We start from the raw sequence: 23,361 nt of genomic DNA, 5'->3' as shown, positions 1-23,361 counted from the left end.
CAATTTTATGTTACCAGAGTCCTTTAAAAGAATGCATACAAGCCTATTGTAAAAGAACTCAATAAGAGCATTCCAAAACTGATGTTCTATATCACTAGTGATACCAGACGCATTTTGCCAAATCACAGAAAAATAAAATCATGGAATCACGGAATGGTTTGGGTTGAAAGGAATCTTAAGGGTCATCTAGTTCGAATCCCCCTGCCATGAACAGCGACCCTTTGTGCTAGATCAGCTTGATCAAACTCTTGAACTCTTGGGCAACCTGTGCCAGTGCTTCACCACATCCACAGTACAGAATTTCTCCTAATACCATAAAATCATAGAATCAAGGCTTGGGTTAGAAGAGACCTTAAAGCATCTTATCTAAACCTACCCTCTAAAAAACCAACCAATCCAGCAATCAAAAAACAGAAAACAACAAAATTATATCTTGTCCCAAGAGTAGACACTTATCACTTACTTGGTGAGAGAATACTGCCCAAATCACCATATAGTTTTCCCTGTGATTAGGCATTGGCCAACACAGAGAAGAAGAGGATAAAGTTAATGGCACACATCCATTTGGACTGGCCCGTAAAGACCCAAAAGTTGTTGGCAGTTTCCCAGAATGATAAAGTACAGTTTTTCCATTTATTTTGGTGGTGCACAAGCAAATCAAAGTTTGAAAATTCCTTTTTTTTTTTTTTAATTCATAATGAAAACCACAAGAGCATGGAATCTTATCTCGAGTCATCTGATGTTATGGTTTCAAATCCACATCAGAAGATACTGATTCCGTGGCTTTCAGTTGTTTACATACTGAAATGATTTTACACTATGCTCTCTGCTCTGTTCTGTCTTTTCCTTAAACTCTGGAGTTTGAAGTTTAAAATATGTATGGTGATGCTTAGTCTGAAGATACAGACTAGGCGTACTTTCCTAGATTAAGCAGATGTTTCTTCAATAACAGATAAGAAAAAGCATGTGATGTTTCAGTGAGACATCATATAGTAAATAGTATTATTTAGCACTTTTTATCTGCCACTTTTAATCTCCAAGTACACATAAATAATGAATACAGGAGAAACTAAACATCAGACTTCTTGTAATTAGGCAGTATTACCTGCATACTGCAAACTGGGAAACTGAGTCAAAATAGAACCATGGAAGCATCTGGAAGACTTCTCTGTGTTATTCTGATGAACTTCAAAAAGTGCTTAACTTAATAGCATGAATAAACACTCCAAGTGAATACCACTACTTGTGCTATAAATGTCTCTGGCACCTCCAGGACACTTAAAAAAATTGATTAGTACTACACTGGATTGCTGAGTCATCAATGACCGTCCTCCCACTAGGACAAGGGGATGTCTTGTAAGCAGGTTATTTATATTCTTAATATCTTCAGCAGAAAGTACAGTCTGGTTAGGTTGGGTAGTCATTAAATGGCAATTTTTTGTATGTGCTGCCCTCATCTATAGATTTCTTATCAGAGCAACTTCAGTCTTAAGTAAGAGCAATTACAAATAGGCCAACTTCTTTTAGTCTGGAAGAACAAAGACAATCATGCACACTGCAATGGTTTGTTTTGGCCGGAAGCAAGACCAAGCCTCCATATTAAAGCTCTGGGTATGCAGTATCACTAGTTTATCCACCTTGGAAGCAACAAGCAACAGAAAACCAGAATTCAAAGAATTTTTTTTTTAATAAAATGTGCAGGTGGTCTTGGACTTGCCGAGGTATTTTTTAAAGCTGAACAAGCCTTGCTTCCTCTTCAAGATCTCTTTTAATTTCACAACCTAATAATTATGATCATGAACCCAGAACATAATATTAAACTACTTTTTATCCTTGCTGTGTATTTTGAGAAAGACTGTTGGAACACATTTACCCCAATGTATTGTGTGCTCTTAGATCCTTTTCTGTATTGTCATGTCTGCAAATATTTACAAAGCAAAAAATACTGTCTGACTCAGCAATGCAACTCACATGTCTTTCATGCTGTTCCATATCATTGCTTCATACCAAAACAACAAAAAAACACCACTGTGAATTACAAAAGACAGAAATACTATTAGTGGCCTGCAGCCAACTATGGTCTAAACAGTTTGTTTGTGAGCTCGTTGTATGCATGAAACATTTGGAATACCACTCAAAAGCTTTGGCTGCAAATACAGACCTTTAGTCAAGGAACATAGGCAATGGTTTCATTCAAGTAAAACCAAGGGGGCATCAGCAACTGATCTGCTTAAATGTAACCCCATGCCCAGCTCCACTGGCCACACCAGAATACATGGCCCTTTGCAGAGAAAATGCAACAGGATTCCCAAGCACAGGGAGGGAGCATGGCTGCAGCATGCTCGGGGTCTGCACATGGTCTTCATCAAAGTCTGCTATGTCCTCAGTATGTCGATAACATCCACTGAAGAATTTCTGAAGTGTCTGACTTCAGCATGGGCATGTTTCACGGTAGGCTGCAGGACTCACTAGCGCACACCCCAGCAAAGATGAAAGGTAGCATGTAGTCACATATAGATCTGCTACTTTCCAGCAGCCCCAGTATTAGTCTGCCTGGTACCCACAAAGATCAACCGCTACAAGTTGTTTTAGATAATATTAAAGGTACTAAGCTTAATCACAACGTTAAGTGATCACAACTAGGAAGAGAGCAATTAACTAATCATTACAGAGCCTGCTTCTTGTCATCACTGCAAGAAGCAATTTCACCACAGGAAGTCCTCTGCGGAGTAAAACACCCATCACGCTGTCATTAAGATGAAAACTTTATTTATATTAGGTGTTAATGATTTCTTCATTGACTATACAGAGCAGATCAGTAATACAAGTTTTGATGTAGTAAGTATCTAGGTTTTCAATGAAAAAGCTTGTTTGAAGTTTGAGTTAGATGGAAGCTTACTTAGCTTAGTCAGAGATGATCTAAGTTCTTCTGTGAAGTTTAAGATGACAGGCTAACAAGTCAAGAAGGTTGATACAACACTGAATAGCTTTAAAGAATGAAACTGAAATAAAAAATATATGCACTTTTATTACAAACACATACTTTTTTTTAAAATGAGTTTAAATTTGACTTCTGTATCAGAAGGAACTGCAATTCTGTCCTGTTTCCTGACTCAGTATTTCAATTCTAAAAAAAATCCTCCAAGTTCTCTAAATCTTCTTATAGTGACCAGGAAAGGCATACAAAAGATTATTAAGGTCAATAACGGCTCCAAACTTTAAACAAAAACATCTTCCTAAATCAACTGTATACCCATTACATGCATTGTATACATGCTGGAAAATAAACACTGGCAAATACAGTCTTGGAAGCGGCTCAAGTGACTATTTTTTTGAAAAGGGTTTATAAAATATATAAATTCTGTCAACTGGAAGATGTTAACTCGAAGACTGTTCATTTTCAAGGAGAACATCTTGCATTTCGCCGGGTTAGAAGGTACAAGGCAACGTGCAAAACCAGGCTCTCCCACGTGAGCTTGGAACACACCAGGCTGCTCCCTGGACAGAGGCTCATCACTTTTCCCAAACCGAAAGTCGTCGATTCTAGAGGTGAATTTCAGCAGCGCTGTTTTTATGCAGTCTCGCCATTCATTCCCCGTAGGGCCACGGCACTCGGCGCCCTTCACTCGAGGCACCTGCGTCCCACACCGCTGCGCTGCACACCCTGGGCAGCCTCGACTGTTCAGGACATCCTCTGCCGGCAGCTCCCGGAGGGAACCGCACCGCAGTTCAGACGGCTGAAAACACCCTTCCTAGGGGGCGGGCGGTGTCCGAGGGCCCGCTGCCGCCGTGCTTCGTGGTAACCTTCCCCGGACATCACACGGGACGAGGCCAGTCCTGGTGGGGCACTGTCCAGCAGACCCAGGGGAACACCGATCTGGGCTCACACCCTCCGGTCGAGGAAGTCCCCTAACCAGGAGAGCAGCAGCCCGGCAGCCCTCACAGGAGCCGAAAGCGGCGAGGCTGTGTCAGGGCCGGGATACGAGCCCCGCTCCCGCCCAGGAGCCCTGAGCGACGGCGTCGCTCCCTTCACGCCGCCCCCGAGCCCCCGCGGCGGCGCCGGTGCGGCCGAAGGAGCCACAACGCCGCCGCTCGCCCCGCTCTGCCCCGCTGCCGGCACATCCCAGGCTCAGGGGGGACACGGGCCCGCGGGTGCCGAGGGACGCCCGGCGGGGCCCGCCTGGGCAGCCGGCACCGAGCACGCCGCTTTGACAGGGACGAGGTGCCGCCCGCAGCCCGGAGGGACCGCCGGAGGTACCGCTGGAGGTACCGCCGACTCCCGGGAGACCTCCTCGAAGTTGCCTCGAGAAGTTTGGGACTGCCCGGAGGTGCAGCCGCCGGGCAGAGTCACCCCCTCAGCCCACACCTCCCTGCTGCCACCTGGCCACACGGCCCCGGAGACCGACCCCCAGGCCCTGGCTGAGCCCCCCGGGACGGCACCCCGCCCGGACCGATCCCCGTCGTCCTCTGAGGAGCGGCCCTCGCTCCTGGGACAGGGGAACGGCAGCCCCGAGGCGCGCTGAGGGCTTCCCCCCCAAAAGCAGCCCTCGGGAATAAATAAAGCAGCAGGACACTTACCATCTCGCCTGATGTTGGAAGCCCGCAGGGCTTTTATAGATCCGCTCTGGGCAGGGGCGGTGGTGCCCTGACGGCTGCAGAAGTTCGCACAGACGACAGCGTAGAGCAGGAGGAGGATGAACAGTTGCATTGGGACAGCTGCGAGCGGGACCGTGTCTCTGAGAAGAAACGGGCTCTCCCGCCGAGGGTGCTTCCCTCGCTCGGGCTCTCCTCCCCCTTACCGGACTTTCTGCTTGTTGCGGGTTGCGTGTGTGTTTGGGGGAGTTGTATGCAGGGGGGGAAAAAAGGCACAATCCCCGCAGAGAAAAAAGCAGAACTCCAGAGCACGCGAAGTAGCGGCCACCGCCGCCGCGTTACTCTCTGGGCTGCCTCCAAACTTCCTGCATGCTGAACTTTGGGCTGCCCTTCTGGGCCGGCCAAACTCGGCAGAGGTGCGGAGCGCCCGGGCCGGGACCGCCGCCCACTCTCCCCGTGCAGCACGGCCGTGCCCCAGCGGCAGGCGGGGGCTGCCGCAGCCGCGCTGCACCGCGCCCCGCACCGCCCCGCACCGCGCCCCGCACCGCCCCGCACCGCGCCCCGCACCGCCCCGCACCGCGCCCCGCACCGCCCCGCCCGCCGCGCCGCTCCGCCGGAGCCGCCGCCGGGGTCTGCAGCGCCGGGAGCGCCCCGCTCTCCGCGCCGAGGGCCGGGGCAGAAAGGGGGCTCGGGACAAGGGGGCGGGAGCGGTGCCACGGCCCTCCCTGAGCTGCCGGCCGCGCCGTCTCCACTCCGGGCACAAAGTGGCAGGAGGGGTGGTGCGAGGAGGGGGCTGTCCCCGGTGCGGAGTGAGCGCCGCGCTCCCGGAGAGTGCGTAGGACGGGAGCCGTGTGCCAAGGGCTCTGCGCCAGCAAAGGGGCCACACATCCAAGGGTCCCGTCACCCTCGGGCCCGCGGTGGCCACGTAAAAGTCATCGCTGGGTCAAATGCATCAAATCTCCGAGCTGTGCCAGGGCGGGTGAGGAGACCTAGTGGGATAACTGATGAATAAGCCACAGTTGCTCCTGGGAGAAATACATGGGCTTCTTCTGTCATGCCAAGCACTGTCCAAAGCCTTTCACTAAAAGTTAGTTCTTACTAATTCTGACCCTTATTAGATTGGGTCTGGTATTAAAAGATTGTATTACTGCCTGGAAGAGTTTAGATCTAAACCAAAGGTATGTGAGGGTTGTGATCAGATTGCTAGTTTAATACCCTTTTTCCTTCCATTAGCCGCAATGAAAATAATCAAAAGGAAAATTCAGAAAAAAAACACTCAGGTTTTAACAGTTCTCTAATAAATTCTTCCCTGCTCAGTTTATTTCTTACAACATTTCATGCAGTCTTAGCCAGGCTAACAAACTGTTACATTCTGCCAGATCTTTAACAACATGAAACATACGTCACTAGCAGAAGAATGTCAATATGGTGCTGTATCAGGAGTCTTGGATGAGTCCTGCTACACTCCGAGGACTGCCTCTGGCTGTGTGAAGCATTTTCTCCAAGAGCATGTTCGGATGACAATGGGACTGAAACATCTTGTATGTCTTAAGAAACCAGTAGGGTGCAATTCTGTTATGCATAATTCATGCTTCTTTATCCCTTTCATGTTCCCCAAAACTGACAGCGAACCTAATCCTGCTCCCATGTGGTAGATAATGGAAAGGCTCCAACAGTGCTTCATTTGTGAGCAGATGTGCCTATATTTTAGGTGCCCATTTAGGGGGAGGGAACTGGGTGAACAGAGGGAAGGTGGCCAATTCAATCATCCTAAAAGAAGCAAAGTCAAATAGAGGACACAGAGCCAATGAGTGTGGGGGAGCCTGGGTGATGTTCTCTGTTCATCCAGTCAATGAATCTGCTTCTTTCCAGTTGCCTGACAAGGAACTGCCAGAAAACTCCAATAGAATCCTAGCTCCCCAGCTCTCTTCTGAGTGCAGGTATGTTTTAAGATAAAAGGAGGTGGTCAATACCCTGACCTTTACCACAACCCCATGGTGAAGTCTTGCCTTTCTTAGTGCCTTCAGACTCTCCTTCTGTTTTAGATTCAGGATGCTGGAACCCATAATTGGTTCTCTTTGGGGGAGTGGCCATTTTGAGGTGGAAGAGAAAGAGGGACTTTCAACCAAAAGTCTGACAAAAGCTGTTTTGGCAGAATCTGAGCAGTTGCATAATTCAGTCAAGAAAAGGCACTGTTTCCAAGGCTGTTTCTTTTTCTGTATGCAACTTTATTCATATAAATTTTCTTATATAAAATTCTTATGTCTTCCCAAGACCTGGGTTTGGAGACAAGAGTCTCTCTGGCCCCATGCCTCCCTGGCTGCACAGGTCCAACATTAACCGAAGAGTAGAACAGGCTTTTGCCTCAATCGCTCCACAGCTGTTTGGCTGACATGCTCCCTGGCTTGATGGGGGCTATAAGTTTAAACTTCCTCAAGCTGACCTGGGCACAGAACTGAGGTTTCCTCAGAACTCTTTTTTTTTTTTTTTTTTTTTTTTTAAGAGTGCATACTGTAGTGGTACATAAGGTGAAATTCCTGGTTATGTAGCAGAGATACTTGTTTGCTTAGAGAATTCTCAAGCAAAGCAGCATGAGGCCTCATAAACTAAAGGATGATGGAGACAGGAAAGTGGATTCCACCACCAGTGGCTTTGATATATACTAAGAGGAACTCCTATCATATGCTCGCAGTATATTTCTGTTTTTCCTTGTGCAAAGCATGGGACGGTGCCACTCTTTGTTCTTAACGCAAAAAATAATTTTGTAGCAGAATGGACAAGTCTCTTTCTCAGGTCAGAAAACAGGGAATAATATTGTGGGGTTCAAAACAGATGCCTAGCTTTATGACTTATAAGATATTTATTTTAGCCCTAGTATCAAAAAATGCAAGACTTTCCAATTTGATGTACAGGTGCACAGAAAGGCTTTGGGACAGAGAAGCTTCACTGACATGCATTGGTAGACCATTGTAGGAAAGGCCTCTATTCCCATGCCTGTTGCTACAGCTTCTTAGTTCTCTTAAAAAACCACTAAACCCACCAAAAACCAAAAGAGTATCTTTACAATAAAGTGTCATAGAACCCCCTGTCAAAGAGTGAGAAGTTTGGATTATACTCAGACATTTTTATAAGCACATCAGTGGGTCTTTACTTTCTGGCAAACATTCTACCATGTTGTGCATTCTACGTGCTTGGGACAATTTAAAGCATCATGTTATTTGTATAGGAAGACCTATAGCAAGTCATTGTTCGTGCACAAAAGGACATACTGATGTATGAGTGTGATAATATAGGTAATTATAAATTTTTCATCTCAGCTGGGATCCTAATAAAAAGTCTTCACAGTAGGTATGAAACTCAATTAATAGAAATTAAAAAGAAAATAGTATAATTATTGTTAATCAACCTGGAAAATCTTATCATGCTAACTTGGAAATCTGGTTGACAAGCAGAATAGCATCAAATTATGGATTTCGTAAGGTGGCAAATTGGCACTGCACAATTTGAATCATATGAAATGAAAGCCATGCATACTAAATGTTTTCAAAACTTCTTAAATGACAGGCTTGAAAATGTTTATGAAAAAGAGAAACATTAAATGGATACTTTTTGAGACAGTGTCACTTAGGCTAATTTTTTACTTCTGCATTGATTTGCATTTCCAACAATGACCTGGGAAAAATGCATTACTGATGACTTTTGAAGATGACAAAAACTCTGGGAGAGTAACAGCAGGATGATTTATAGCATTGGTGTTATATGGAGACAAAGGTGTAGATACTGGCTATAACTGTAAAGCTGAGCCCTGGCAAAGCTCATGATTTAAAATAGCCACTGTCAGCACTGCTCAGTGCTCGTGGTATCCACCTCACCTCATTTTAATCCTCTGAAAGGGCCTGGTGTTAGCCATTCACACAGGTTCTCATTGTTCATGGAGAGAACTGGATACCCATCAGAGGGCACTCTAGCCCAGTGGTTTTAGGCAGTTGTGCTGGGGTGGTCTGGAAGGTCCAATTTCTCTCCACTGACTGTGGAGAGAGTACAGGGAACAAATACATTCACAGTTATAGGATATAGTAGTTAGAAAGCACTGATGCAGAAAAGAATGATGGGGGTGGATTATCAAGGAAGTCAATGGGCTGTAGCCATCTCTGTTATCATTCGTTGACTGGGAGATGCTCCAGTGTCATACAGTTTGTCTGAGGAGGACAGATGTACTGTTTGTCCAGAGCATTTGAACTATGTTGATTAAGTAGCAAAACCCAAGATTTCTGTGAGTTTTCTCTGGGACCCTTAAATATTTATTTAAAGAAGGGAATATCAATTAGAGTAGGGGCATTATGCTTTCTTCTGTTATTATTAGACTGCTGCATCAGGTTCCTGTGAATAAAGTCTTAGAAAGGATCATAAAAAAGTGAAAAACTGTGAGAGGAAAACCACAGGGTTGGCTAGAGGTTGAGAAACATGCTACTCAGGAAAAAGCTTAAAAAATCACAAGCCATTTAGCTTGTCAAGGAGAAAATCAGAGGGGTCACAGCTAACTCCCGGAGGTAGGATATTGATTATAGAAGGCTATTCTGTCTAGTGGACAATGACATATCAAGGTGAAAGCTGGAGACAGACAAATTAAGGTTAAAAGTAAAAGACACTCTTTTCAGTGTGGAAAAGTATGGAAGTATCAAAGCTGTTCACCACTGAAAATCTGAAAGGCAAGATTTGATGTTTTCCTAAAACCAGTCAAGTGGTTTCAAGCTGTGCTTAGGAGCACATTGGGGTCTGCTGATCACTTCTAAAAAGTCTGTAAAGGCAACAGAGAAAAGCATGTTCACATGTGCCGTACTAAAAGCCACAGATAAAATTTTAAGTGATTCTGCAGTTTCTTGGAAAACAACAACTAAAAAAAAAAATACCCCCAGGGATTAATACCAGGCACTGTGGTTTCTGTTATACAGGAGGGTAGTCAAGTGAGGGCAATTACCTCATCCCCCAATTTATAATGTGTGCATAAGATATAAGAATGAGCAGAGGTGCATGGAGTAGGATGGCAAACATCTCACAATTGCCAAAATAGATGTCTTAAGTGAACAACTGTAACCATGATTGAAGACCAAAAGAATGTAAGGAATATTAGACGAAAGCTATAATATGTTTGGAATTAGAAAACATAGGCATGGTCATGTGTTACTATGAAAATCACCCTGGGCACCATGACATTAAAAAAAAAACAAAAATGTGCAGCGCAGGGATCCATGGCCAGATTTACTCTCTGAGCTCCAGGCAGTGATTCAACAACACACAGAGAAAATCCCCAGCGAAACTGATCACTTCAGGTGATCAGACCCATCAAACGCAAGCCCAAGCACTGCTGCCTGATATCACTACAAATGTAGCATTGATTCATGGAGCCTCCCGTTAAAACACTGAACATTACGTCTGGGGCACAGACCTGCAAATGGAGCTGCTGTTTGTCCTCCTCCAGGAAGCAGCTGTGCAAGGCCACTTGTCTGGCCCGTTCTTGAGAACAGCTGCAGCTGGCTTTGATTTATCCAATCTTCTGTTTTTCCTTCTTGTGCCTGCACCACTACAGGATGCTGCACCCTTCTCCCTTTCAGTGTATAGCTGCTTTTCAGTTCTCCACTGCAAATGTTAAGAGACAAATATTGCACTGACATGCACATAGGCAGGGAGAGAAAGACAATATCCCAAGCTGAACACGTTGATTTATTAAATTTTGAGAAACTGCTGCATCACTCAGTCTCACTGGTACCAAGTGACAGTACCAATTGACATATAGTGTGCATGCAATATTCAGAGTCAAGCTTTCAAAAAATGATTGTTAGCCACAATGAAATAAGAAATGTTGCCCTCCTGAGGTTAAGCAGGATTTTTACTTCCCCATTTATATCAGTGGAACCAGCATTTAGACATAAATTCAGGTTTAAAAATAATGGGCCATGTTTTCTCATAAGTTTTTCCTAATAAGAAAATAACAGCTTCAAAAAGACTGCTTTTCATCTGTAACTCGGTTCCCAGGTTTATAGATTTAAAGATAAAGAGACCTTGTTGATGTGATATAGTTTGAATTCTTGCATTAATAAGCCAAACCATTTTGCTGTCTGACCTCCTGCTTTGTTTACTTAAAAGCATGGTATCTTTTAGAAAAAGAAAAGATAAAAACTTAATTTTAAAATAATGGGAAACCAGGTTTACAGTATGTTGAGACAGAGAATCACCCACCGTCAGTGTTAGGTAATTCAAGTGATTAATGACTGTTTTTAAAGTTTTTGTGGTTTTTTTAATTCCCTCTGGATCTTGTGCTGTGAATGACCAGTAATGATTTATCAGGATCCTCTGCTTGGCCTTAAATGTTTGGATGCAAGTCATCTGAAACTATTGCTTTGGACTTAGTAAAAGAGCTGTCCTCAAATCCTTGTATCTTCTACCTACACACTTGTGTTATTTCTGTGATCAATTTCTTTGCACTTGTGAAAATGAGGTCATATTTTGTTTGTCTTCAATACATTTGAGTTAGAAAACTGTCATCTAAAATATTAGAGAAATTATAGGAATATTTTACTACTGGTAGTGTGCGATCACTTGGATCTGACATTTCAGACTGAATTTTTCATGATAATTCATGCTTTCTGTCTGCATGTTGCAGACACTACTTTACAAATAAAGCAATGAGTTTTAGTAAGATAGAGAACAGTATGGTGTAGGTTCCTCTGTGTGTAATACTGCCTAGATATTCCTTCTGGACTACTCTGTGTTCTCTCCTCTGGGGCAAGATGTATTTGCCTTCTCTTGACTTCAGCATTTGTTTTCTTCAACAGATTTTCAGCATGGAAACAATTTTCAAATTCTGTAAATTATTATCTTGTAAACAACTTAGAGCATATCACCTAAGCAATGTTGTAAAGACTGAAACGCATCTCGATGCTGAGGCCTGAGAGCAATAACTAGTGTCTTGGCACCACAAAGATGACACATGAACTTACTGTCATCTACTGTGTTACACTTTGTGCTCAGTTCAGAAAACATGTAAGCAATCAAATATTCCTTTGCTGATTGAAGATTTCCACTCAATTTACCAGAGCTGAAGTTCTGAGCAACCATCATACATATGGGTCCTATGTAAATTCCTCTACTCAGCCACCTAGAGGATCAGAAATTTATTGAAATATTTTAAGGATTTTATAGTGACTGAACATTCTAGTTATGTAAAATTCTTTCTTGTCTTGCTGAGTTACAGGTTGCCTTCAATCCTTTGTCTTCAGTGCAACAGAACACCACTGACTCATATTGTCGACACTGTTTCAAAACTGCCAAGCCATGGTACTGGGCTTTTTGTTTCCTTTTCATTCCTTCATGGATAATTTCATTCCCCTTTGAGGTTTGGGTGCACACGTGCAATGGAGATACTTCCTAAATCTGATTGTCCAAAAACTTCAGCTGTAATTTTTTCTGTTTTTCTTTCCCACTCAAGAATTTTCCAACACTACTTTATAAGTAGGGATGATTCTGGCTTGCAGTCAGAAATGTGCAATACAGAACGAAAAACCCTTTCTCCATTGCTGACCCTCTTGGTACTGTGTATGGTTATGTTCTTGGAAAGAAAATTTGTCGTATTTCCTCTTGATATGCATTTATTTCACAGCTATGGCAAAATGAAGACTTTTCAGTCATGTCAGAATCAATAATTGGGCATCATTAAATGGACAAATCCAGAACATAAAGGTCAGAAATGCAGAACTCTGAGACTCAAAATCCTGTGCTCAGAGCTTTTATCATAGAATCGTAGAATCATAGAATGGTTTGAGTTGGAAGGAACCTTAATGATCACTTAGTCAAACCCCCCTACCATGGGCAGGGACATCTTTCACTAGATCAGGTTGCTCAAAGCCCCATCCAACCTGATTTCCAATAGGGGGACAACCAGAACTTCTATCAGCAATCTGCTCCAGTACCTTACCACCCTCACAATGAAAAAAATCAAAATTATTCCTTACTTCCAGAATGAACCTCCCTTCTTTTGCTTTAAAACTATTGCCCCTTCTCCTGTCATTACAGGTCCTGGTAAAAAGTCTCTCTCCATCTTTTCTATAAGCCTGATTTGGATATTTAAGGAAGTCAATATGGTCCTCCCTGAGACTTCTCCAGGTTGAATAATGCCAGCTTGGTTGGTCTTTGTCCATAGGAGTGGTGTACCAGCCCTTGGACTATTTCCAGGGTCCAGCTTGGACCTCCTCTAACAGGTTGCTGTCTTTCTTGCACTTTCCTCCAGAGCTGGATGAAGCACTTCAGTTGGGATCTCACAAAGGTGGAATTGAGGGGGAGAAACACCTCCCTTGCCTCGCTGGCCACACTTCTTTTGTTGTAGCCCAGGACATGGTTGGCTTTTTGGGCCACGAGTGCACATGGACAGGTCATGTCAATTTTTTCATCCACTTGTATCTCCTTCTCTGTAGGGTTGCTCTCAATCCATTCATTCCTCCAGTCTGTATTGATACTGGGCATTGCCCTGATCCCCATGCAGAAGCTTCCACTCAGCCATGTTGTAAAAGGTACTCTGCACTTACAGTTTGTTTGGGTTTTTTTTTTACAAAGATAGTTTTAGATCATAAGAGAAACAGAACCCATATACAACTGAGTAAAATATATAAGCGACCAGATTTTCAAATGGAATTGATTTATAAATATTGGAGAAAGCAAGCAAAGCATACTTAAGTTTTTCTTTTAAATATATGCAGTTTGTAAATCAATTGTTAAGAAAACATATTTTGAATCAAGAGAGTTCAATTTACCTTAGGGGCACAGGTGAGAATGACTTATCTCTGGTTCCAGATTATTGGGAATACATTCAGGCTGCCCAAATTTTTCTTGAGATCACATTGTCATACAGAGGAGTTGAGTTCACAGTTTTGTGCACACAACACATTAACACAAACTAGTTAACCACCTGGCACTGGTTAAGCAGAATTTATGCTGATACTGCGCTAATGACCTTGCACTATCATTAGACTGAATCAGTCTCCTGGGGGAGAGCCCAACAAAGCATACTAATTCGATGCATTTCTAGGAAGTAGCATGTACAGTAAAATATATTTTGTCATTTATCGAGCTCAATTTTAATTCAGAAGCACCTTCTATATTAAATATCAAGGCCTCTCCAGAGACCTCTATAATGGCAGAACAAGTTGAAAACATGCAGCAGAAAATGACAAGGAAAAGAAAGATTTGTGTACACCTACAGCCATTTTAGACATTTTAAAGTACTTATGTATTCAATAAACAAATGTCAGAATATCTGCTCTAAACATAGATTTAGAAAACAAAACTTAGAAGGGTAAATGAAACTTTGGGGGGGTAAATCTGATGTAGACATGGTAGGTTCCCCTTACAGTCTGTGAGAGAAGCAGGTGCCACCAGAGGGTGCTTGATCCAACATGCTATTTTCATAATTAACTCAGGAAGTGTTGAGTTCCCCTTGCCTTCCCCCACCTTCAGTGGCTTTCTTGTTACCCAGTAAGACAGCTAGAGGTGATTAGCACAGACTTAGATGTCTAACTTAAGAAAACCTTTGTTACCAATTAGGACTTAAAACATTTCAGAAATAAAATACTTCATGAAATTTAATTCAGCCTCTTTTTACATGCATAGAGTGTATGTTTTAATTACATGTGAAAGCTACTTTTTTCAGATGATTAAGTACACGTAATGAATGAGATAAATCATGACTTTGCAATACAAAGGGAGATAGTCTATAGAACCTTTACTTCATTTGTTGCAGAGCTGAAAGTTATGAAGTGAGAGGGGCAGGTGGTGAATGGAAAAGAAAACTGAATCCCTAAGGCAGTTGAGTGGTGTGGAAGGGTTTCCACACCAATCCATGTGTTGCTACACAGATGACGAAAACCAGATTTCTCACGGTTGGTCTTCAGCTCCATGTTTCTCATTTTTTGGATGCCCAGCTGGAGACAGTAGGGTCTCATTAGAAGAAGTTCAGAGCATGCTATTTTTAAGTATAACTATTTTTATAGTTAACAATTGATGTTATTTGTTTCTTGAATATGTGTAGTGCCATATAATTCCAAGCATTATAAACCCTAGAATCTAAAATAAATGGAAACTACTTACCTTAATCTTTCTGCACCCCAATCCTGTTTCAGAAGAAGGATGATGATGTACTCACTATACACTGTAGCACCCAAATTAAATGACTGGTATATGATCTGCCAAATAAAATCCTGCATCTAACCATAGATATGTCTGTGGAATAGACAAAATTTTTCAGCTTTTGAACAGGGCTCTTGTGTCTATCTAAGAATAAGCTGAGTTGCTGCTTGGAAATACCTTTTTTTTTTAGTGACACTAAGGGGAGCACAAACTGACTACTTCAGCTGTAGACATCAGGGCTGCAGATATCTGAAGGTAGGGCAGGTGAATCCTGCCTTCTGTGCTCATCTGCATTTTGGGCACTGAATGAGACAGAGACTGTAAGAAGAAATAGTCTCTGATCACGTTGTTTGTTAGTTATCATCATAATAGATGCGCACCAAGGGACCAAACTGAGGATGCACAGAATGTCTTTTGAAAGTTTGGTATGGCAATCTTAATAGCAGTATAATAGTTATTCACTGGGAATGAAAAGACATCAACCTGGGGCAGACACTTGGAATGTTGCATTTCAGTTCGAACAGTTAAAGTTTAAAAAGAGAGTTGAATGGTAGGAAAGGAGAGGAAGTTACTAATAGGTAATTTTCTCAGCTCTCCCTGAAAAACTTTGATCATTTCTCAGTCCTGTGGCATGCAACAGAGTTTGCAGGGCAGCTCTGTAAGCCTGTGCATGTCTCAGCTCTAGTCCCTTGTTCAGCATTCCTCTGGAGTTAGTAAGGACATTTCATTTTCAAGAGTTTTCACAATAATGGCCCAATCCTCAGAGCCTTCCTCTGGAAGCTATCTAGGTGTTTGTTGACATGCACGCTGTAGATATAGGGAAAACATCAACTGCAATTATTTGTCCAGGGTCACATTGCACAAAATTATCAGGTAACAAATGGAAGTACTAGTCAGTGTTTAACTCATTAAGCTAAAATTTCGTACAAAGTTTTGTCTCTGATTCTTCCTGGCAAGGCTGCACTGCCCCATTGCATGTGGGCAATGACTTTGCGTGCTGATGTTAACAGGCTTGTCTAAAAGGAAAAAGACCTTGACTAAGCACTGACAACTGTGTGATATGATCACTTAAAACAGCTCAGGGATTACAGTGTCTGGCAGGAGGTGATTGTACTCTTGATTCACAGTTCCTCAGGCACAGTTTATGTTAAACTTACAAGGCATCTTTCATGTGTCCTCCTGGTGTAAGTCTTGTGGATGTTTTGTGAGCAACAAAAAGTCTTCCAATCTCACCAAACAGCATTACCTACCATTATATTTCCTTCCAAAGTTTCTTTCATCTGCACTTTGCTTGCTCAGAAGCTGCCCTGTATGGGGGAAGTCATTAAGATCAGGCATTAGAGGCTCTGCTGTAGGCTCACCCTGGTTCCATTGCAATGAAAACTTACATTAAGCCAGGGGTAGGGCATGCCAGCTCCGTATTAGCTATTATGAACCCGCTGAACAGTGTATGAGAATTTGTGAGCTTCCTAGGCAGGGCATTAGCATCTAACATGTTGTAAATGGGCTTTAGAGGCATCAGTTTGAAGCCTGACTTGATTTCGTTTACCACAGGACACCAGAAAAATGGTTTTGACCTTTATTTCTAAAACTGCCTACTAAATTTGGAAATCTGATTTTCAGAAGAGTGCATCATCTTCCTCCACAGTATATATCCAGGCATTACAATTGTGTCCCTATTGCAGTTGCAGATTTACTTGGGAAGGAAGAAGATAAATGGACCATGAACCTTTTAGTCATTTCATTAACACTGAAGAATTTGCATTACTACCATTCTCCACCCAGTTTAAATAAGGACCGAGGAACTACTCATTGAGTAACCAAGATTTTTTTGAAAACTGCTATTTGTGTGGCTATACTTACAGCTACCTTAAATCAAAAGTCACTGGAGGTGGAAATGAATTGTATTTATTAATGTGACATCTGAATTTACCCTGTGCAAATTTGCATGACAAAAAGGGACAGGTCACACAGTGGTGCTGTACACAGACTGCTGTTTTAGACTGAGAGCATCATGGTGCGGGTGCAGATCTGAGACACCAAGCAAAAATTCCGAAAAAGAAATCTACAGGTATCTACAAATGAAGGAAATGTCCTTGCTTAAAACTTCAGGACTATAGAATCTGCTGCTCTGGTCTTCAGTCAGATGTCAAAGTAAATTAATCTGGAGAAAAACCAGCTGAGTCACTGAGATTTGAAAAGAACAATTTGTAAAGGGAAAGATGATCAGTCTGTTTCTTGGATTGAAAGAAATAGAACAGGTTTACTGCTGATTTTAAAAAAGCATTCAAACAATGTTTTCTCATCAAATCTCACAGTTTTGACAGAGAATGAATTTATTCAGGTAATTAAAAAGAGTTTTGTGTAAGATTTTTTATTGCAAGTTACATGCCTATTTTTACTGTATTTTTATGGCTGACACTTTTACCTCTTCACACAGTACTGATTGTTTACTGTTAGAGTAATTTGCCATACACACCTGCACACAGACTCACAGTCTTATATTTGCAAGAGAAAGATCCTATTTTTTGTTCCTCATTGGATCTAGTCAGTATTGAAAAGAACCTCAGTTCTAGTAACGTAGCTCTGTGACAGTGAGACAGGTAACCAGTCTGATTTACAGTCTATTTTTATATCACATTTTCTTAGGATTTTCAGAACAAAATAAGGACAGTAACTCTCTACAGAAGCAGTAAAAATGCATTCTTCTAAATTCTGTTGCTGAACCTACAGAAGAAAAAGCAAATGAGGTCGAAAGGGCAATTTTCTGTTTGTCTGAAAATTCCCATTTAAAGTCTGTTACACTTCAAACAGTGTAAACAGATATTTAGATGAAAAATCAGAAGGATTACTCTTAGATTAGGCATTTGAGAAGCACAAAGAAAAAAAAAAAGAATCCAGGGAAGATGAGCATTCTTAACATGGAATTCAGTACATAATTGCAGAGGAAGCAGCTATAGTTTAAAGAAGTAAATCAGCAGTGGTAATTTGCTGTTCATAAAAGCTGAACTGTAGGTGATTTTAATGCTTGACTTCCTGTCAGTATTTTCAGACACAGTCTCAATGCAATTGACAGCTGTGAGCTGTAGTCCAAGTGTTAGTCATAGCCCCAGTAGCCAGTTATTAATGTATGTTAACTACCCTGCACAGCATTTATGGGTTACTTTACCTTCACCCTGAGTTTTAAGATACCCAAGGTGATCATTTTTCCCCTTCTGAGGGAGTGATGGAGATGGCCTTGGGCTTATTGACAACCAGAACTGATTCATGAGCAGTAGTTTATTTGAAGTTTTTTGTTAGTCTCCATAAAACATTATTAATTTTAAGAATGGAAATCCATCATGTTAGACATGCTTGATTTGGTAAGAATATCTCACACTTTGAGTAAATTAAGCTTTTGGGAGCATACACCAATTTGTATCTTTTCAGAAGTACTGAACATCAAGTGACAATACACCTGGTAACACGACGAGGTGTCTCAGTATGTTCCACACCCACTGAATTACTGTCTTAGGTACAGTTGGTGACCAGTAATTTGAGGTCATACAGAGCTCATACACATATGTCATGTATGTAGGTCATACAGAAGTGACAAACAGATGTAGTGAAATCATAATACACTTGTGCCTTCCTTTGTTTTATAATTAACATGGCCTTCATTTTCCTCCTGTCTCCCAAAATCCGCATTTTCTTCCCTTTTTTTGTACCTGTTCTTGAACTTTGTTATTCACATCTTTGGCTTTCTGAAGGCAAGTATATTGGCCTATGCTGCACTAATCTTCCGTAATTGATTTGGGATGTGTGCCAGTCTCTTCTATTATTCTGTGCTGATATCTTTATATGACTGGCTTTTATCCAAAGCTGTCATCTTTTGCATTCTCTTTATCCTTTTGCTCTTTTTGTGCAGCGAGACCATATTTTTAGCCTTTGAGTGTTGCCCTTTCTTCCCTCAAATTCGCAGCATAAAAGGTACAAAGGGCAAACTTTCTAAATATTGAGATCCCCGTGCTTGGCCTTTCTAGTATTTTCTCTACTCTTTTTGGTTAAGGCCGTTGTTGCATATAGTTAATAAAATGGCATGTGAAGGTTTCACTCATTTTATTCTGATTAAGTGCTTTGGTGAACTTATTTTTATTCCCTTATTATTTTTTCTTCAGCATTTTACTTTGTATTTTCCACACTGTATTTGATTCATTAAAGAAAAGGATGTGATACATAATCAGAACACTGTATTATCATCATGTTCCCATATGGATTTCTCATGAGGCAGCTCCTCTGTGACTGCTCTACTTCCCCACATGACCTGTCAGCATAAGGCACAGACGTTTTAGGAGTTCAGTTGGCAGAGTCGCTCGGGAGTCAGACCTGAAGGGCAAAGAAGTACAGGAAGGCTGGACCTTCTTCAAGAAGAAGATCTAAAAGCCACAGGGGAAGGCTGTCCCCATGTGCCAAAAGATGAGCCAGGGGGGAACACTGGCCTGGCTAAACAGAGAGCTTTATCTGGAACTCAGGAAGAAAAGGAGAGTTTATGGAACACTTAGGAAAAAGGGGCAGGCAACTCACAAGGACCGTGAGGATGTCATGAGGTTATGAAGGGGAAAACTGGAAGAGCAAAAGACCAACTAGAACTTATCTCTCTACTGCTGTAAAAGACTACAAAGAATGCTTTTTCAAATACATTAACAAAAAAAGGTGGGCCAAGGAGAATCTCCATCTTCTATTGGATGGAGGGGAATACATAGTGACAAAGGGTGAGAAAAAGTCTGAGGTACTTAATGCCTTCTTTGCCTCAGTCTGTAATACTAAGACCAGTTGTTTCCCAGGCACCCAGTCCTCTGAGCTGGAAGACAGGGATGAGGAGCACTGTGAAGTCCCTATAACCCAAGGGGAAATGGTCAGCAACTGCTACACCCCTTAGACACACATAAGTCTAGGGAGCTGGATGGAGTTTTCAGTGAGTGGGGTGTGGTCAGTCTCTCATCACAGGTAACAAGTGACAGGACAAAAAGAAATGGCCTGAAATTGTGCCAGGGGAGGTTTAGATTGGATATTAGGAAAAAAAAAATCCTCACCAAATGGTTTGCCAAGCACTGGAACAGGCTGCCCACAGCAGTAGTTGAGTCACTGTCTCTCAAGGTATTTAAAAGATGTGTAGATGTGGCACACAGGGGTTTAGTGGTTTAGTGGTGCGCTTGGCAGTGCTGGGTTAAACTTGGTGACCTTAGAGATCTTTTACAACCTAAACAATTCTATGATTTCTGTAAAACATGTTTTAAAAGAGATAACTTTATCATGAGCTTTAATGTAATGGAAAATCATCTTGGTTTTAATTGGGGATCAGTATAAAATTTGTGGTTTTATCTTCATTATAAGGCTCATAATATATATATGCTTTCAAGGCTCATAACATATATTACTTCTTTTTGATTAAAGGAAAAAAGCTATGCCCTAGACAGCAGAAAATTCCTATGTTGTTTGTATTTGATTGTTTTTATATGGTCCAGCTCTTTCTTCATGTGTCATTTATTGCAAATTGAGCTCTGTTCTCGATACCATAGAAGAAAACTAGTTCTTTGATACCTTGCTATGAATTTTCAGCAGTGATCTGCAGAGGAAAAAAATATAAAATGCAATTTAACGGTGAACCAAGACAAAATCACATATAACCAATATTCTCAATTCATATATTTTTAGTTTTTAATCCAAATTCCAACCAGAACATTTCTCATTTCAGTGGTCTGTCAGTTAGACCATTAAACCTTGGATAATAGAGAACCTTATTCAGCACAGTGCGTTATCATTCCCTTAGCCAAAAATGTGTAGCTAATTCAGACAGTTGAACTAATGTGATTAGTAATAGGCTGGTATGTCAGGTTAACATTGATAAATTAAGTATTTGCTAAAGAAAAGGGCTTCACAAACTTTCTTTTTTTTGGATTTATAATCAGCCAGATGCCTATCACCAACTTAATGAAGACCTTGTAGTCATCCTTTCCTGTGTTCAGTTCGTGACATCATCAGAGATTTATCTACTACTGTAAGACCCAATTTTTTTGCAAATTGAAAAGCTTTCATGGATTAACCCAGCTGGACCCTAGTTATTCAGGTGAGTGAAAAAGATGGTTTATTACATTCTTTTTGTAAGCAAGATTATGATTTTCATGTCTATGGTTTTAGGGTTGTAAGTGCTGGAGAACATACATGTAGAAGTTTGAGATCTAATTCTACCAAATATAAGGATTGTTACCGGAACACTTTAGGGATTACAACATTTGGATGTATTTCTGGAGTATTAGATTTCCTCTTGTATCATTATGCAAATATTAATATTTTCAGATAACACCTTGTAACTGTTTATGGGCTTTTTTAGTAGTACTAAAAATAATAATAAATTATCATGTATTTATAACAATTTATGTAAAATACTATGTGGAACTGATGCAATTACAATCAGTCCCCATCTAAAATAGTATCTGAGCCATTTTCAAAATATGTTCATCTTCATAATACCTCTGTTATGCATTATTAATTATAACTTGCCATTGTTTTACAGAAGGAGAACTGAAAAACATAGATTCTGTGTTCGATGTTCTTTAAAAATACATTCTCCAATTGACCATGTTATGCATTAGGAGTGATGCAAAGGCCAGGTTTAGGGTAAGCCAGCTGCTGTATACAGTAGAAAAATTTCTAGTACCTCCCACATTGTAAAATACATCCAAAGGCACTGTTATCTGCGGTGACAGCAGATCCACCCCAGCAGAATGTGTCTGGTTGTTTTTGTATTTCTTGCCTGCCTTTGCAGTGGCATCATAGGACTAATATCATGCAAGAGAGAACAAGATTCTTAGAAGGTACTGATTTACCTTTTACAAGGGAGAGTGGGATTTTTATTTAGTCCATATTCTGACAGTTTACAAGGACAAGGTGCATACCTGGAAGCAGGTCCTCAGAGTATTTGAGCATGTGACATTGTTGTGACCGGACAGCTCAGGTTCAGCGAAGACACCATCACTGAGGCTACATATCTTGCCTTGTATCACACAGGGGGTATGTGATAAGGTAGGGAATGAAGTTTTCTTTTTCCACATCCCTTAGTAATATTGTAGATATTTGGCTTTCTGTCCTATAACTGGAGCAACTTACACTTGCCAGTTAGTGCTCAAAAATTCTTAGAAGGCAGGAAATTATTATCCTGTGTACACAGGTATTAGCCCTGAACCCAAAGGCTGCAGTGTTTAGCTGATTTAGATCATGGATCTGAATTTTCTGAGCAACTTGAAATTCATGGCATAGCACCACAGCAGATCAAATCCTTGTGCAGTCTATCCAAATGATTCAGTAGGCTATTTTGCCATCTTGTCCTATGATTAACTATAGTGAGTAGTAATTAGCAAGGGTGCTTTAAGCTCTTGATTTAATGTGCTTTTAAAATAGATACAAGGTAAATGGAACCCTGGACAATCTTTCTGGCTTTCTCTTCTCTAGCATTTCAAAGGCACCTAGAAACTTGGCTTCTAAGTACTACTAAGCAGATTTTAGACCCAAAGGGCATGAGATACATAAAAATTAGTCTGCCTGTAACAGAAAATGGAAAGGGCAGATTGGCAGCATTACATCAGAGAACACCATTTCTGCAGCATAAAAGAGGAATAGAATGTGATACCAGGTTGGACTATCTCTTAAAACCTCTAGAATTCACATGACATTAATAAGGTAATTTTTCTCTCTTGCTAGCATTATTATGTACAGGAGAGGAATATAATGCTTTTGTGCATAATTTATTCTTTGCCCAACCTAATCTCATACTCTAGAGAGAATTTTCAGAGTTCAGCTCCAAATTCACAGGACTTGAAGAGATGTTGAAGTAAATGTAGCTGCAGACATGGGAACATAAGTAAAGCTGATATTTAAAAAAAATAAAAGGTGCATAAGCAAGTGAAATACCAGTATAACTCATTGCTACAAAATGTAGTGAAACTAAGAATTCAGGAGGAAACAGAAAATACTGGATGATTCATGACTAAACATATAGTAGCCTTCTTGCAACTAAAGATGACCTAGATGGACACCCGAGAGGACAGCATAGGACATGTAGTTATAGGACATAGGGGAATAGCTTTAAACTGAAAGAGGTCAAGGTTAGATTTGATAGTAGAAGAAATTGTTTACTGTGAAGGTGGTGAGGCACTGAAACAAGTTTTGCAGGGAAGTTGTGGATGCTGCACGCCTGGAAGTGTTCAAGGCCAGGTTGGATGTGGCACTGGGGACATGGTTTGATAGAGGACTTGGCAGTGCTTGGTTAACAGCTGGACTGGATGATCTTAGAGGTCTTTTCCAGCCTAAATTTATATGAAATTCTGTGATTCTTGACTGATAAGTCACAGAGCAGCAGTGTGATCCACCATGGAGTTTAATGTCTAATATAATCTCAAGCCAGCAGAGAGAGACTTTCATTGCAGTCTCTGTAAGACCCCCTGAGCATTAATGTTATTTCTTTCTCACAACATAGTTTTTGCAGTATTTTCCACCAAAAATTTTGCTTTGCACTTTGCTTTCTATTCAAGATTTAAAAGGGTGAGGAATTTGGCT

At 41.3% G+C, this 23,361-nt stretch overlaps 1 protein-coding gene across 5 annotated transcripts in view; it reads right to left on the bottom strand.

Annotated features, from left to right (window-relative positions):
- PDGFD (platelet derived growth factor D) overlaps positions 1-5,105 on the bottom strand; it is a 137,320-nt gene extending 132,215 nt beyond the window's left edge. For 3 of the 5 annotated variants that reach the window (XM_085064178.1, XM_085064206.1, XM_085064216.1), the window contains exon 1: positions 4,579-5,104. In XM_085064178.1, coding sequence (XP_084920304.1) covers positions 4,579-4,708 — 130 coding nt within the window. In that variant the 5' untranslated portion in view covers positions 4,709-5,104. Of the gene's footprint in view, positions 1-4,578 lie in introns of all 5 variants that reach the window. The other 2 variants (XM_085064185.1, XM_085064195.1) reach the window with 2 other exon arrangements.
- Between the last annotated feature and the right edge of the window lie 18,256 nt (positions 5,106-23,361).

This window comes from Lichenostomus cassidix, chromosome 1 (assembly GCF_008360975.1).
Source record: "Lichenostomus cassidix isolate B80296 chromosome 1, HeHo_3.0, whole genome shotgun sequence".
NCBI classification, from domain to species: Eukaryota; Metazoa; Chordata; class Aves; order Passeriformes; family Meliphagidae; genus Lichenostomus; species Lichenostomus cassidix.
Note: the sequence above shows the minus strand (reverse complement) of the source record. Positions and strands in the feature narration are given on the sequence as shown.